This window comes from Brachypodium distachyon, chromosome 2 (genome assembly GCF_000005505.3).
Source record: "Brachypodium distachyon strain Bd21 chromosome 2, Brachypodium_distachyon_v3.0, whole genome shotgun sequence".
Taxonomy (NCBI): Eukaryota; Viridiplantae; Streptophyta; class Magnoliopsida; order Poales; family Poaceae; genus Brachypodium; species Brachypodium distachyon.
This window is the reverse complement of record NC_016132.3, coordinates 38,489,059-38,504,600: the sequence shown is the minus strand read 5'-3', so window position 1 is coordinate 38,504,600 and position 15,542 is coordinate 38,489,059. Positions and strand designations below refer to the sequence as shown.

The window sequence follows — 15,542 nt, the reverse complement described above, 5'->3', positions numbered from 1 at the left end:
AACTCTATGATGCCTATAACTTGTTGCATATAAAGGTGAGGTGATCGTTATTCCGAGTGATTTCATTCTGTTTTTGAGACCTCGCTTCATTGAAGAGTTGACTACTTTGCTCATGATCTAGGGAAATGTATGGCCAACAATTCATTGGTCCGATCTTTCGCTTCAGTCTGCAGGGCGTTAACTACTTTGTTTTTTGGTAACTGAAGATGGCTTATACAAATTTAGACTTACTCATTTTCTAGTAGCATTTGATATTTACTTTAGCGCATTATTTAATTTACCAATGATTTAATTATGTCCATGTTTATGCAAGAAACGTACCTATGCTATTATTTGGCATTTCTGTTTGTAGTGTTCACCTGTATGCTGCATTGAACACTAGTAATCCCACAACATAGGAAGTGTAGAAGAAACATGATAGCAGATCTCTCCCATTGCAAACATGCAGTTAGCAATTAGTTGTGCAAATGCTTTGTTTGCTTCAGATTTAGAGGTTGGGATTTAGTGATTTTTTTTCTTTTATGGATTTATGAACAGACTTGTTCTGTTTCTAAGAACTTAAGAAAACGGCTATATGTATGGCAAAAAGAAAATCCTGCCTGGCCTGGCCGCACAGAAAGAAAAGCTGGTGGAGGTCGCTGACGGCTATCCACCACGCACTGACTGCGCTTGTTCACGGCCATGGCGACCCCGACCCCGAGCCGTCTCCACCACCGCGTCCTGCCCGCCGCCCTTCCGTCTCGTACCCCTCTCTCCTCCTCCTCGTCTCAGGGGCTAAGTCGCCGGCCTACCTCCAGGCTCCACTGCTCCTCGCCGCCGGTATGTTATTGGGCGGTCTTGTCTTCCGACATCCCCTGCCCCTTCCGCTTCTTGATTCGTGTTGCTACGCAGGTGGACGTGCCGTCGGGGGAGTACCGGCCCTCCTTCGCCGACGACCTGCTCCTCGCCTTCTTCCGGGCCAAGATGGTGGAGGTGAGTCCCCTTCTCCCCTCTACTTAACCACCTGCCCCCCAAGTCTCCACCATGTCCTGGCGCTTAAGCTTAAGATGAAGTGATTTTCGATTGGGTTGACTACAGAAATAGTGGTATGATACAGATTTGGCAGTGCCCAATCGATGAATGGTGGATGAACTTTCTTTTTGGGAGAATATGAATGCTGGATCTGGATAGTTTTTTTTTATTTGCATAGGCTGTGATGCAATTACAAGCCTGCACTGAAACCCCACCCTCTTCACTTCTGTCGTGCTTGTTGCGTATGTTAATTTCTCTCCTTCATAAAGCTGTAGGAGGTTGGATGGGATTCTCAAAAGCCTGGGTACGATGGGCTGATCGAAGTTGCGAATCGCCTCATGATCAAGGGGAAGAGTGCTTTGGAGACTGAACAATCAGCTGTATGGCACTTGTCTTCTTCATCTCTAATCCCTCTTCTGCAACATTTACGCAGCTTCCAAGCTAAATTCAGTTACCCTGCTCTGTATCTTTATGCTTACGATTTCAGGTCAGAGTACTCCGGGCACTGTTCCCCCCTCTTTTGCTAGTCCTTTTCAAAGCTCTTTTAGCACCGCTTGCTAATGGCCAACTTGCTTCCTTGATGGTTGGTAAGTTCATTGCAAATCTGAAATTTATGCAGTCCCAGTGGTACTTTTAAGACTCAGTTTCCTGTAGGTATTAATCAGAGAATAAAAAAAAAAGATGACCAATCGCAGAATTAACTTATTGCAACTTAGCAGTATCGATGTTCTTGTTTTTCTTACTTGTGATCCGTTTGACTTGCGAAGCTAGAGCAACAGCACTTTCATGCCAATGGCTGATGGGCACATGTTCAGTGAATTCTGTGACACTGCCCGATGGAAGATCATTGTCAAGTGGGGTATCAATCTATTCCATTTTCTAGTTCTGTTTCACTCACTTTGGCTTTCCGATCATTGATATTCAGTTATGGAAACTGTCAGGTGTTCGTTGAGAAGTGCAAATATTTAGAAGAGAGCAAATGCCTTGGTATTTGTATCAACACATGCAAACTGCCAACTCAGGTGAGTTCAGATTTGTATTTCTTCCTATTCTTTTTCCAGCAACGCCTTTATGTTCTCCAAGGGAAACATTTATACTATGTCTGCTGGTACCTGCATGAGCACACCATCAATGATGCAAAATTGTGCATCGATCCTTAAAATCACATAAAAGTCTACCAGATCCAGTATGAATGGTGATGTTATGTTCCAGACCTTCTTCAAGGATCACATGGGCGTGGATTTGTATATGGAGCCAAATTTTGAAGACTATAGCTGCCAGGTAATGCACAACTTGTTATGCTAAAGCAAAGTCCACGATTACATGGGCTTCAGAAGCGTTGTCGATTTACAGCTCTTGCTTGTTTCAGTTCAACTTTGGAGTGCCGCCCCCTCCTCTTGACATCGACAAGGCCCTGAAGGAACCCTGCTTGGACATATGCACAAATGCCAGGCGGCGCAGAGAGCTTGGCAGTAACGGCGGCCCAGATGGTCTATGTCCCCAAGTTTGATACCCTGCTTCTGAAAGCGTGCACCTGGTAATTAAAATTGTATGAGTATATGATTCACGTGCGTAACTGAACTGCTATAGGATGACGACTGTCATATGTACAAACACTTTCTCAAATGATGCATACACACACACACACACACACACACAGATATATATGTTAATCGTGATGGTTGCAACCTAATTAGAATAACAAAGTTGGCACTGCATATACACACAGACAATCAATGAATCTAGCGTGATCTGCTTGCACAAGTAAAGCAAAGAATTAGCACTGATGTCTGTTCACTTTGCTCTGTGTCATCTTTATCGCTGACAGAAGCTACGTATATATGTACGTAATGTAAGCATACAGCCTGGAGGATCGTATTCTCAGACATATTCTTGCGTGTCCATCTCATCATCGTCACCGCAGAGTTCCATTCTGCCAAACCATTGCACACGGTCTATATGTAGCCGTTGCATGCATTACATGGTGATCGTGAACAGGACGTACACCGGTCCATGGCTAGAAGAAATCGACCCCTGGCCGGTGCCGGCGTCAGCGCCGACATCACGGTGCACGTGGAGTGGCTGGCGCGCAGCTTGATGCAGAAGCAGGCGGACGCGGCGGTGGAGGAGCAGCACCGGGCAACGGTGAGCAGCCACCGGCTGTCCCGAGTCCCCGCCCACCTCCGCGACAACAACGCTAACGGCTACACACCAGGGTTCGTCGCCATCGGCCCGCTCCATAATCGGGAGAACCGGCGCCTCCGCCCCGCCGAGCGGCTCAAGGTGGCCTACCTCAACAGTCTTATCTCTCGTGGCCATCCGGACCCGGCGCAACACCTCACCGTCATCCAGGAATACATCCGCATCGTCGCTGCCCGGGAGAAGGAGGCTCGGGCGTTGTACGTCGCCGAGGAGGTCGTCGACATCGGCGCCGATGACTTCATCCAAGCGTTGGTGCTCGATGGCTGCTTCATAATCGAGCACCTTGTCAACATCGCCATTGGTCGGGAGGAGCCGTCGCTGCATGCCACGCCGTTCGGCCCCACGCAGCTCTCCGTTGACCTCATCCTCGCCGAAAACCAGATACCCTTTTTTGTCCTCATCGACCTGATCACCGCCACCAAGCTGCCAGAGTTTGAGTCCACAGGATACCCCCCACCGGTGCTGCTCGTGAAGCTCGTGCTGTTCTACCTCGCCGGCGAGAAGGGCCGCGACATGAGCGAGGCGCTGCTGGTGGCCGAGGGCATCTCCCATATCCTGCACCTGTTCCATGCCATGGTCACCACGGCGAAGACGAGCTGGGAGCCGCCGCCACGCACTATCCAGGACGGCGCAGTGCTGGATATGGCCCAGGAGGCCGGGCGGTTGTTACGCCGCATACCACTGCTCGTGCTGGTGCCGCTGCTGTATCCGATCCTCCCGGAGGACAAGAAGTGGAGTGCGAGCTATGGGCGGGAGGACTTGCCATCGGCAAGCGACCTGAAACGGATGGGGGTGCGGTTCAGGAAGGCGCGCAGCGGTAGCGGCAAGCCGGTGGCCGGCATCGCGTCGGTGCTGGGCCCGGTGCCACTTGCCGTGAAGCTGACGCAGCATGGGGACCGGCTGCATCTCCCGCAGCTCCGGCTCGAATTCCGCACAACGCCGCTGCTGCTGAACCTCATGGCATTCGAGCAGTCGTCGTCAACAACATCGGCAGCGCCGCAGGAAGTGTCGGCGTACATGTCGTTTATGGCCAAGATGGTGCAGTCGGCAGAAGATGCTGGCGTGCTTTCTGCAGCAGAGGTGGTGCAGCAGCAAGGCGGTGCGGGAAACGAGAGCAAGGAGGAGGTGGCGAGGGTGTTCCGGAATTTGGGCGAGGCGAGTGCAGCAGCCGGCGGTGAGCTAGAGACGAGCTACCTGCATGGGATGCTGGAGAAGCTGCGGGAGCGGAGCCGCCACCCGCTTTACGTCATGTGGGCCGACGTGCAGCGCAACTACTTCACCCTGCCATGGGCCGTCGTTGCTGAGTTCGTCGCTGTCGTCACCTTCGTCTCCACCATGCTCCAGACCTACTCCTCCTTCAAGAATAAATGATCTTTCATGAATTCCACCCAAGTTCAATGTTGTTTCATGAAATTTCATGACAATGAACATAGATATTTCATTGTTTTTTCAATCAAGTTTCGGATATGTTTCATGGATTTTATCAAAATCCAAAGTTCTTTCATAATACTTCATTCAATCATGTTTCATGACATTTGGACTAAGTTGTTTCATTCATGTTTCAAAAGAAAATGAATAGAATTTCATAGATGTTTCAATGATAATCATGGTACTAATATTTTCTTATCAATGATGTTCTATGGATTTCACCCAAATTTCAGTGTTTCATGAAATTTCATTAACCCTTCATTACGATTGGACATAATATTTCATTCTTGCTCCAATCGAGTTTAAGATATGTTTCAAAAGGCTTCATGGATTTTACCCAAGCCTGTATTTGTTCGTCAAACTTCATTAATTTGATGGTTTATGAGATTTAGACTTGAATATTTCATTCATGCTTAAAAAGAGAATTTCAGATATCTTTCAATAGAGTTTTGAATGTTTCAAAACGTTGAATGTTATATGTTGGTAGTCTTGCTCAGAAGATCTTGTAACGAGGAAGACTTGGGGATGAGGATGGTTGAATGTTCGGCCAGTTCTATATATCTCCAAATTAGGGAATGCTGGACATATATATCGTATCCCTTCTTTCAGTCTCAAGTTGCAGGAAGAAGAAAGAAGAAACGAAGAAAAAAGAATGAAGAAAGATGATGACTGATGCTAGTTGTTGAACCGTCTCCATCTTGGGCGGCCGTGCCAATTAAGCCGTGCTTCACTGTTCTTAGCAGCAAGTTTTGACTTCCAAAATCGATAATGGCAAGGACCAGACCACATGCATGCACAGCTCAACAATCTCACCGGTCCATCTCAATTCCCTAATCGCTCTGTCATCTCATCGTGTTTCAATTTGGCCCTCAAAAAAGGTAACAAAAACTGCCCCTATATCTAAAGATATCCATCCCCATCGAAATTGTATGAGCTGTCTGACTTTTGTCGCCTGTGTGTTGTGCTTTGTGTGAATTCTCTGACTTTTTAGGTGTTTTTGGTATGTATACTTGGAGCTATCTTTTTCAGTTATCATTTTTTTTATAGTGAAACCCCGCAGTGTTGTGCGGACGTATGAAAAAACAAAGTTTATTTGGAGTTTAAATTTGAATAATGTGTTTTTTGGGGATCATTTTTTTTTGTTTCTGTTATGCTTAATCATGTGATGAACTGATGGTTATTACCACATAAAGCAATCCAGTGAGAGATTTGTGTTGGAAGGAGTTGAGTTCTGCACTTGTCTGAATATTTGACAAAAATGTCATTTCTCTGAATGCTTGCCTTCTTACAAACTACATGTAGGATTACTTGGTCAGAACACTCCCGGTTAGTATTTCAAAAATCGTCCTAACATAAACAAGAAAACGATGTCAAGGTCACCGGGCCTCCACCCCACTCACTGACAGCTGGTTCAGCGAGAACGGCGACTTGTCGGAGTTTGCCATCAGAGACACTAATGATCCTGGGCTGTCACTCTTTGCATTCGACCCCTTTACATCGATGAACGGAGGGTGGGTAGGCCTGGGCAGCGTCCTGTTCCTGCTGCCCAGCATCTCCACCACCTTCCACATCGGCGGCCTGAGGCTCGGGGATGCCTGCACACACAGCAGCCCGACATGGAACACCTTGAGAGCCTCGCCGTCCAAGCATTGATCCCGGAGGTTCTGGTCCAAGAGCTCCATCAGGGTACCGGCATTGTAGTGTTTCCATATCTGAAGACAGAAAGGCAGAAGCAGGGGTAATAGATTCATCAGTTTTTTCTGAAATGCTACAGTACATCAGTGCTTTGACAACAGAGTGAAATGTGAAGGAATGTACCAGCCACATGAGGGAGAGTCCCTCGGCCGACGACGCCACCGAGTTGTGGTTCTTCCAGCCGGTGATGATCTCGAGGACCAGCACGCCGTAGCTGTAGATGTCGGCCTTCTCCGTGAGCTGCCCGTGGACGATGTATTCCGGAGCCATATATCGACTGCACAAATGCGGCCGGACAGTGTTAGTTTCTTCAGAGATTTTGTCACTTTCTTCAGCAACGCGGCGATTGTAGCGGTGCCGGTATGTACCGGCACCCTACTAACCGTCCATCGTTGCTATGAGATCAAGGCGCGTCCCAATTGGTATTTCACTTTCCCGCAGCTTATACGAGCGCAAAACGGTCAAGTCGTATACCACTTGTATCTATACTGGCCCACCCGCACGGCACTCCCTTCTCTTCCTCCACCTGCTCCCATCTTCCTCTCTCCGCGCGAGATCCGGACGAGCCGCCCCCAACTCCGGCGCCATCGGCTCTACGCCCCTCCTCGCACGCCGTGATCCGCCGCGTCGATGTCAAGCCTGAAGCTCTACTGTCCAATTATTCAGTTATAGGTGTCGATGTTCTTCAGTTAAGGGAACTTACCGCTTCGAGACACTATTTACTTTCACCTTTTTGCAAGCTCACTGCAGCACTGTTACCTTTACTTTTCACCTGGTTTGTAAGGCTATAAAAGCCAGATTCGTCCCCTTGGATGGGCATCTCTCTTGTAATTGGGTCAAAACCCTAGCCACCGCATTGTTCATGCTGGTGTTGGCTCTCTACTTTATCGCAATATAAACCCAAAATCCCACCAAAAAGAGAGTTAATTTGTGTGTTCTATCCAGCAATTCGCCTGTAATCTCACTCGGCTAGTTCCTCGAATCGTTCCAAGCGTTACAATGGTATCAGAGCCTACAACTGGGCCTCAGATCGGCGACTGAGTGCTAGGCCGAAAGGGTTTGGGGACAAGTTCCTCAATAAAATTCCGGATCCAAACAGTTTCTGTTGCGATTTGAGGGAAGTGGATTGCAAGTTGAGAGATTAGAAAGGTTGGGTCGACAAATTGTCCACCTAGTAAAATTCCTTTTCTTTTCTGTCAATTTGATGACGGGCGACACCTCGGATTCACTCGCTACTTCTGCGTTGGAGATGAGTCGTTGCAATTGGACGTCAAGACCCTGCAGCGCAACCGGGAGGAAGATCGCAATGAATTTTTGGAATTCAGTGAAGTGGTCACAAATAGTCTTCAGGGCATCCAGAACACCTTCTCCAGCATTCAAACCAACTTGGACAAGCTCCTTTCTTGCATTACTTCCTCTGTGACTCGAGATCCTCGTCTTAAGGACGTTCCTGCAGGTATAACAAATCCTGTCCCACCCCCTGTTCATTCACCTGTTGCTGGTCAGGAACCATTGGGTATGCCAGCCACTTTTGGATTTGGATTAGGGACATCACCAGGATAGGGTAGTGCTAGTGTAAATTTTCAACCAGTTGGCAGACACACTCCTCTTCCCACACCAAACCCACCTCCCAAACCACCACCTTCCACCCAACTTTTTCCCAAACCCAACCCACTCCCCATTCCACCTGGCAATGCAGTTCTGCATGATCAGTTTGTTAGGGAATTGAACTTAGATGGTTCCCTCAAAACTCCACAAAAACCATATGCTCCACCCTTTACTTTTAACCCCCATGTTGATCCCTTCCACCCCCACCAACCCAACCCAGCCCAATTGCACTACAACATTGATAGTTCTGGAGAAGAGGAGACCTTTGATAGGAGAACTTGTGGCAGGCAAGGTCGACAGCATTTACATTCTGATAATAGACACTACTCTGCAAATTATACATTCCTAAATTACACATTCCTGAGTTTGATGGAGAGGATGTGGACACTTGGATATCTGCTATTGAACAGTACTTTGAAGCTGCTCATTTGCCTTTAGACCAAAGAACCGCTTTTGCTATCTCTTATTTGAAAGGAGGTGCAGCACAATGGTGGAGAGGTATTGGCTTTGTGGCAGCTCAATTATCTTGGCATCGTTTCTGCAGATATTTGGGAGACAGATTTGCAGAGGCATCTATCTGTGACAATGTTAGAACTTTTCACACATTGACCCAAACATCCACCCTATCAGCTTACATTGAGAAATTCGAAGTTGCTGTTACACTGATGAGAAGAGATAACTCTGCTCTCCCTAATGATTATTATGTGAACAGCTTTGTCTCTGGGCTCAATCCCTATATTCAACATCATGTGCAGTGTCACAAGACACATGATATGCAGGAAGCCATGTGGGTTGCTAGGAGGCTAGAACATTCCTAGCTTTCCCTAAAACCCACACCCACCACCACAACTCCTACTGTCAGACGCCAGGTCACATTTGAGCACAAACCTGCTACTGACAACCCCACACCTGCCAATATTATCCAACAAGCAAAGCTCAAAGGGATCTGTTACAAGTGCAAAGGTCCCTGGTCTCTGGGCCATAAACAGGTCTGCCCTATGAATCCAAAGAATCAGGTTATGCGTTGCAACAACCTCCTGAAGATACTACTGATATCATTTACATCACTGAATGAGATGATGATGCTGAAGAAGTTGAAGTACAAACTGAGGACACTACTCTGCGCCTTTCCATGCATGCAGTGAAGGGTCTCAATACTGCAAAACACACCTTTGTCCTAACTATACAAGTGGGTGGTGTTTCTGCACTAGCGCTGCTTGATAGTGGTAGCACAGCTACCTTTATGACTCCCCAGTTTGCACAACAGGCTCAGTGTGCACTTACTGCAAAGAAAAAGCTTAAGGTCATGGTTGCTAATGGTGATATCTTATGGACTGAGTTCACTGCAATTCACTGTCCTTACACAGTACAGGGTGCACAGTTACATTCTGATTTCAGAATTCTGAATTTGAAGGGCTATGATATTATCTTGGGAACTGTCTGGATATATCATCACAGTCCAATGGTTTTGGATGGCAAAAAGATGGAAATTACAGTAACTACTGACAATGGCACTAAAACATTCATTGATGATTCCCTCCCCATTACTGCTTCCCTCATTGAAGTTGAAGAACTCCATCACATATGGGAAGATATATTGTGGAGCTATCCTTGATGTAAGAAGTATTCCAGCTACAGCTGCACAGCAAGCAGACATCTCAGCTGCCCTGACTCCTGTACTGCAGCAGTACTAGGATATTTTTGCTACTCCCACAAGTTTGCCACCAAAGAGAGCTTGTGATCACACAATTCCTCTTACACCAGATGCCAAGATCATTAATCAGAGAGCTTACAGATTACCCCATCATCAGAAAAATGCTTTGGAGGCAATCATTGATGATCTACTTCAATCTGAAACCATCAGAATTAGTTCCAGCCCTTATTCTTCACCAGCTATCCTTGTCAAGAAGAAAGATAATACTTGGAGATTATGTATTGACTACAGGAATCTGAACTCTCAAACAGTGAAAAATAAGTACCCCATCCCTGTCATTGAGGATCTATTAGATGAACTCAAAGGTGCAACCATCTTCTCCAAATAGACCTCAGAAGTGGCTATCATCAAATCAGAATGCAGGAAGTTGATATCAGAAAAACTGCCTTTTCCACACATATGGGACATTATGAATATGTTGTTATGCCTTTTGGCTTAACAAATGCTCCAGCAACATTCCAGTTTTTGATGAATACTGTCTTGGAAAAGTTCTTAAGAAAAAGTGTATTGGTATTCTTTGATGATATCTTGGTTTACAGTAAGTCCATTAAGGAACATCAGCGACATTTACAGGAGGTATTTGCTACACTCAGAGCAAACAAGTTATTTCCAAAAGAGAGCAAATGTTCCTTTGGCCAAACTCAAATTGAGTACTTAGGGCACATTATCTCTAGCAATGGAGTTGCCACAGATCCTGCTAAAATCCAGGCAATAGCAAATTGGCGTTCTCCCAAAACAGTTACCGAGTTAAGAAGTTTTTTGGGTTTAGCTGGCTACTACCGCCGATTTGTGCAGAACTATGGCATCTTATGTCGACCCATGTTTCAATCTTTGAAAAAGGACAGTTTTAGCTGGTCCAGTGAACAAGAGGAAGCTTTTCAGCTCATCAAATAGAAGCTCATTAACACACTTGTTCTCATTATGCCTGATTTCACTAAGCCCTTTATCTTGGAAGCTGATGCTTGTGGTTATGGTATTGGAGCTGTTCTTATACAGGAAGGCAGACCTATCTCCTATTTCAGCAAGTCAATTGGACCCAAAGCAGATGCCTTGTCAACTTATGATAAAGAAGCCCTAGCTATCTTCGAAGCTTTAAAAAAATGGAAGCATTATTTTGCTGCTACATCATTGATTATCCGAACTAATCAGGAAAGTCTTAAACACATTCAAGGGCAGAAACTTACAGAAGAAGTCCAACACAAACTCCTCATTAAGCTGTTGGGGTATAATTATTCCATTGAGTACAAGAAAGGCAGAGAAAACAGAGTTGCTGATGCTCTTTCTAGAGTTAAATACTCCCTGCATTCCTTTATTGCAAGCTCTGTAGTTCCAACTTGGATCACTCAAGTGACCAACAATTACTCCCCTGATGATAGGTGCAAATCTCTATTGGAGAAGCTGTCTCTTGCTCCTGATACACTTCCTAACCATACTCTGAAAAATGGCATTCTCAGATATAAGACAAAAATTGTTATTGGCAACTCTGATGCTCTGAAACAGACTCTTATTACCTCTTTTCATAGTTCCAACTTGGATCACTCAAGTGACCAACAGTTACTCCCCTGATGATAGGTGCAAATCTCTATTGGAGAAGCTGTCTCTTGCTCCTGATACACTTCCTAACCATACTCTGAAAAATGGCATTCTCAGATATAAGACAAAAATTGTTATTGGCAACTCTGATGCTCTGAAACAGACTCTTATTACTTCTTTTCATAGCTCTGAGTTAGGGGGCCACTCTGGGGAAAGAGCCACTTACCAGCGATTGAAGCTGTTATTCCATTGGCCAGGCATGAAACAAGATGTTATCTCTTTTGTTAAACAGTGTCCAATTTGCTAGCTCAACAAGCTTGAACATGTGTCAACCCCAGGTCTGCTGCAACCTCTACCAGTAGCTGACTTTGCCTGGACACATATCAGTATGGATTTCATTGAAGGTCTTCCCCTATCGGAAAACAAGGATTTGATCCTAGTGGTAGTTGACATATTCACCAAGTATTCTCACTTCTTGTCCATGAAACACCCTATCACAGTGAAACAAGTTGCCAATGTCTTCAAACTACATGGTTTACCCACTGTCATTGTTACAGATCATGACAGAATTTTTACTAGCCACCTTTGGCAAGACATGTTTAAGTCCTTAGATGTCAAGCTTCATTTCAACACTGCCTACCAACCCACAAACAGATGGTCAAACTGAACGAGTCAACCAGTGCCTTGAAAACTACTTGAGATGCATGGCTTTCAACCAACCTAAGAAATGGCATAGCTGGCTTTCTTATGCAGAATGGTGGTACAATACTAGCTTCCATACTTCACTCAAAATGACACCCTTCCAGGCTCTTTATGGATTTCCTCCCCCACTAGTTGCTGAGAGGTACCTTCCTATTGATGACACTGATTCTGCTTCCATCTCAGCTGCACAACGAGAGGTTACTGCTCAACCGATCAAAGACAACTTAATCAAGGCACAAGCACGTATGAAACTCTATGCTGATCAGCACCGATCTGAAAGAACATTGGAAGTGGGTGATATGGTCTACATAAAACTACAACCTTATCGCCATACTTCTCTCAGTATTCATCACCATCTCAAGCTACATTCACGCTATTATGGTCCTTTCAGAGTTCTGGAACGCATTGGTCAAACAGCTTACAAGCTTCTGTTGCTAGAGGGCTGTCAACTACATCATACTTTTCACATCAGTCAGTTGAAGAAGCATCTGGGCCCTACTGTTGTACCCACACCACACCTACCCCTGATTGATGAACATGGTGCCATTCGTATTGCTCCAAAAGCACTCTTGGAACGCAAACTCATTCCTCGGTAGCACGGCGACATCAGCATACCCGTCGTTCAGTGGCGCATTAAGTGGGAGAACTTACCAATTGAGCCAGCTACTTGGGAAGATTACTCCTTCATTCAAAAGGTGTTTCCTGATTTCCAGCCTTGAGGACAAGTCTGATCTCAACACGGGAGAATTGTCAGGCTTGAAGCTCTACTGTCCAATTATTCAGTTATAGGTGTCGATGTTCTTTAGTTAAGGACTTAACTTACCGCTTCGAGACACTGTTTACTTTCACCTTTTTGCAAACTCACTGCGGCACTGTTACCTTTACTTTTCACCTGGTTTGTAAGGCTATAAAAGCCAGATTCGTCCCCTTGGATGGGCATCTCTCTTGTAATTGGGTTAAACCCTACCCGCCGCATTGTTCGTTCTGGTGTTGGCTATCTACTTTATCGCAATATAAACCCAAAATCGCAAAAAAAAAAGAGTTAATTGTGTTCTATGCAGGGATTCGCCTGTAATCTCACTCGGCTAGTTCCTCGAATCGTTCCAAGGGGTTACAGCCGTCCAGCCGCCCCACCTCCCTCCGTGCGAGAAAACGTGCGCCGCCAGCCCGCCACCGTGCCCTTCTCCCCCAAATCGCGAGCCGCCGGAGTGCGCCGCCGCCGCCGCGGTCTTTTTCCGGATCCAGCGGGATCCGCGCCGTTCTTCCCCAAATCGCGAACCACTGCGGTGTGCCGCCGCCGCGTTCTTCCCAAAGCCGCGCCGTTCTTCCCGAAGCCGCTCCAGCGGATGCCTAGGTTTATTGCTGTGCTGCTTGCCGCTCCAGCCACTCCTCCGTGGTCGTTGGTGACGAGGTGATGCACATCTCAACGGATCGGCCAACGCCTCCAGGTTACTTTGTCCTTTCCCGTCAATTTTTGTATGCTACAGTTCTCCAGCCTGCAGATCTTGCATTCTTGTTGATGTGATTTATGGTTCAACATCCTGGCCTTGGTAAGATTTTCCTACAGGTTATGCTTTCTATAGTTAGGGACTCAGCGTGTAAGAAAACAAATTGCAGATTTCTGTTTTAGAATTGAAATTGATGGTATGCAGCCTGCAAAATGCAAGTTGCAGCCTGCAAAATGATGGTATGCACTTTTTCTCGGAACTAAAAATGTGTTGTAGAATTTTCCCTAATCCCATCAGCAGTTTTTTTTGTACTGTACTTTTTTTATATCTGTTTTCTGAACCAAAACAAAATTCCCAATCCATGACAGACCACATTGTACAAACTTAGAAATCAACCTTCATTGTTGGCATGCTAGGAAGAATCACAATTGGGGGTGAAGTGTTCTAGTTGCTTCTGAAAGTACAGAAGTATAGTTTTGGGCTGTGCAACTCTAATTAAAGAAGTATTGAAGTACCTGATGCAGATATTGTACAAATGTGCACAGATTGATGTGGTGAATAACCTATTTTGCTAATTTGAATGGTCAAAAGAATGTTCCCAGATTTAATGTAGTTCAAAAAGAAACAAAGTGCTTTAGAATGACTGATCCATACTCTTTTGCGAACCCAATACAAGGCTAACACTGACAAGCCGCTTCCCAAAAGCTAGCTTCTTCTTTTTCACGTCCAACTTGCATTATGTCTATTCAGGTTTTGACGTGTTGTGCCTCTCTGGTCCACTTTTCTCTATGTTCAAAATTTCCCCCAATCAACATGTTAATGTCTCTCGTCCATTCTTCAATGTGATTGTGTTTTTTCAGGTATTTACCCCATCTGTTGTGATAAAGAGTGTAATGTGATTGCACAATGGTGAAAGTACGCCGAGATGGTGGCATTCTATAGGACATCAAAGCCGAGGAGATGTAAACCGTAGATCTTGGATTGCTCGCACGAATTCGTCTGTTAGCTTTGTGAACAATCCGTGAACAACCGGGAGTAACAGGTTGGTAGGTTTACACTATTTGTGAACAACCTTCCTCTGTCACCGTACATCAGAGGACGCGAACAGCACCAGGAGCAAGGAGCAAGCACACGTCTGTGAACAACCTTCCCTAGAAAACATTGTTTGGATACCGCAGATTGTGGAATTTTTCCGGTTAGCATATTTGTTAGATGTGATTCTGAAATGTATTTTGTCGTATATGGAATGTTTGGTTCATCTCGAGTCAGAAGAGAAAGATAGAATCTAATTTTGTTTTTTTAGTTTTCGTGATTGTCGTCTGCATGTCTTGGCAGCAACAACGGATTTACAGACTTCCGAAGTGATTTTAAAATTCAATATTTCGTACAAATTATGTCTAGTCGGTTTTTGAAGACTCAATTAATTGTAGAGAAAACGAGCAACTGTTGATTTTAACATGAAGCTTTGGAAATTAGGTGAATTTCTAAAAAGAATAGCTTCAAAACTGAGAATGATAACAATGATGCATATGGCCCGGATGCAGTATTTGGAACTGGAGTTATATACCATATCGTGATATCATTAGAATTCCATTGGTTATTAATATTTTCATTAACTACGATTATATGACATAAAATTATGTGATTGATATTAAGTATCATTATGCGGCTTTTTTATCGGGTCCGTTGCCTACCGATGTCTGGCCAGCCTCTCATGCGCCGCCGTGTGAAGCCAGCCTATAGGCCCACCACTAAATTCACTTGCTGGTGTATCATTAGTACATATGGTATCCGAATGGTATATTATATTGGTATATTGTATATGAATAATATATTTTGTTGATACTCCTTCCGTTCCTAAATAATTGTCGTTGTTTTAGTGCAATTTAGGAACGGAGGGAGTACATGATATATAAATGGTACTTCCTCCGATCTTAAATTCTCGTCGTTGTTTTAGTGAAAATTTGAACTAAAACAACGACAACTATTTAGGAACGGAGGGAGTATTACATTGGCATAAGGCATTATAAACTCGGACGGTAGGGAGTACCATATACAAATGAAATATACCATTCTTATACCATATAATAATGAAATATATACCATTCATATAGTGTATAACGATGAAATATAACATTCATATACTCCCTCCGTCCCAAAATAAGTGACGTGGATTTGTATAAGAAAGTATGCAATTCCAC

General features: G+C 45.0%; 2 protein-coding genes and 1 long non-coding RNA gene across 4 annotated transcripts; 2 read left to right on the top strand and 1 right to left on the bottom strand.

Moving 5' to 3' along the window:
• Nucleotides 1–7: 7 nt before the first annotated feature.
• On the top strand, nt 8–4,839 carry LOC100840311 (beta-carotene isomerase D27, chloroplastic). Of its 2 annotated transcripts, XM_024460039.1 has the most exons (8): nt 8–819; nt 892–972; nt 1,287–1,391; nt 1,499–1,598; nt 1,779–1,870; nt 1,953–2,033; nt 2,224–2,292; nt 2,381–2,798. In XM_024460039.1, exons 1-8 carry the CDS (start codon nt 682–684, stop codon nt 2,519–2,521), a joined length of 807 nt encoding a protein of 268 aa, XP_024315807.1. In that variant the 5' UTR covers nt 8–681; the 3' UTR covers nt 2,522–2,798. The 2 variants fall into 2 exon arrangements, with proteins under 2 accessions (XP_024315807.1, XP_024315806.1); XM_024460038.1 differs by lacking the exon at nt 8–819 and having other exon boundaries at nt 926–972; nt 1,499–2,033; nt 2,381–4,839.
• Nucleotides 4,840–6,017: 1,178 nt separating this feature from the next.
• On the bottom strand, nt 6,018–6,606 carry LOC104583255 (cysteine-rich receptor-like protein kinase 42). The gene is made up of 2 exons (XM_010235083.1): nt 6,460–6,606; nt 6,018–6,353 (listed from the first exon to the last, which is right to left on the bottom strand). Exons 1-2 carry the CDS (start codon nt 6,604–6,606, stop codon nt 6,018–6,020), a joined length of 483 nt encoding a protein of 160 aa, XP_010233385.1.
• A 6,214-nt stretch (nt 6,607–12,820) lies between these two features.
• LOC100840119 lies at nt 12,821–14,648 on the top strand. Its single transcript, XR_138108.4, has 2 exons — nt 12,821–13,341; nt 14,202–14,648. It is a non-coding gene; the product is annotated as an uncharacterized LOC100840119 (long non-coding RNA).
• Nucleotides 14,649–15,542: the final 894 nt, after the last annotated feature.

Excerpts from the sequence above, each read along its gene's own strand:
- LOC100840311 (XM_024460038.1), top strand. The coding sequence starts at position 3,025 with ATGGCTAGAAGAAATCGACCCCTGGCCGGTGCCGGCGTCAGCGCCGAC.
- LOC104583255 (XM_010235083.1), bottom strand. The coding sequence starts at position 6,606 with ATGGCTCCGGAATACATCGTCCACGGGCAGCTCACGGAGAAGGCCGAC. Across the intron at positions 6,354-6,459 it reads GACTCTCCCTCATGTGGCTG|ATATGGAAACACTACAATGC; the intron begins GTACATTCCTTC and ends TTCTGTCTTCAG.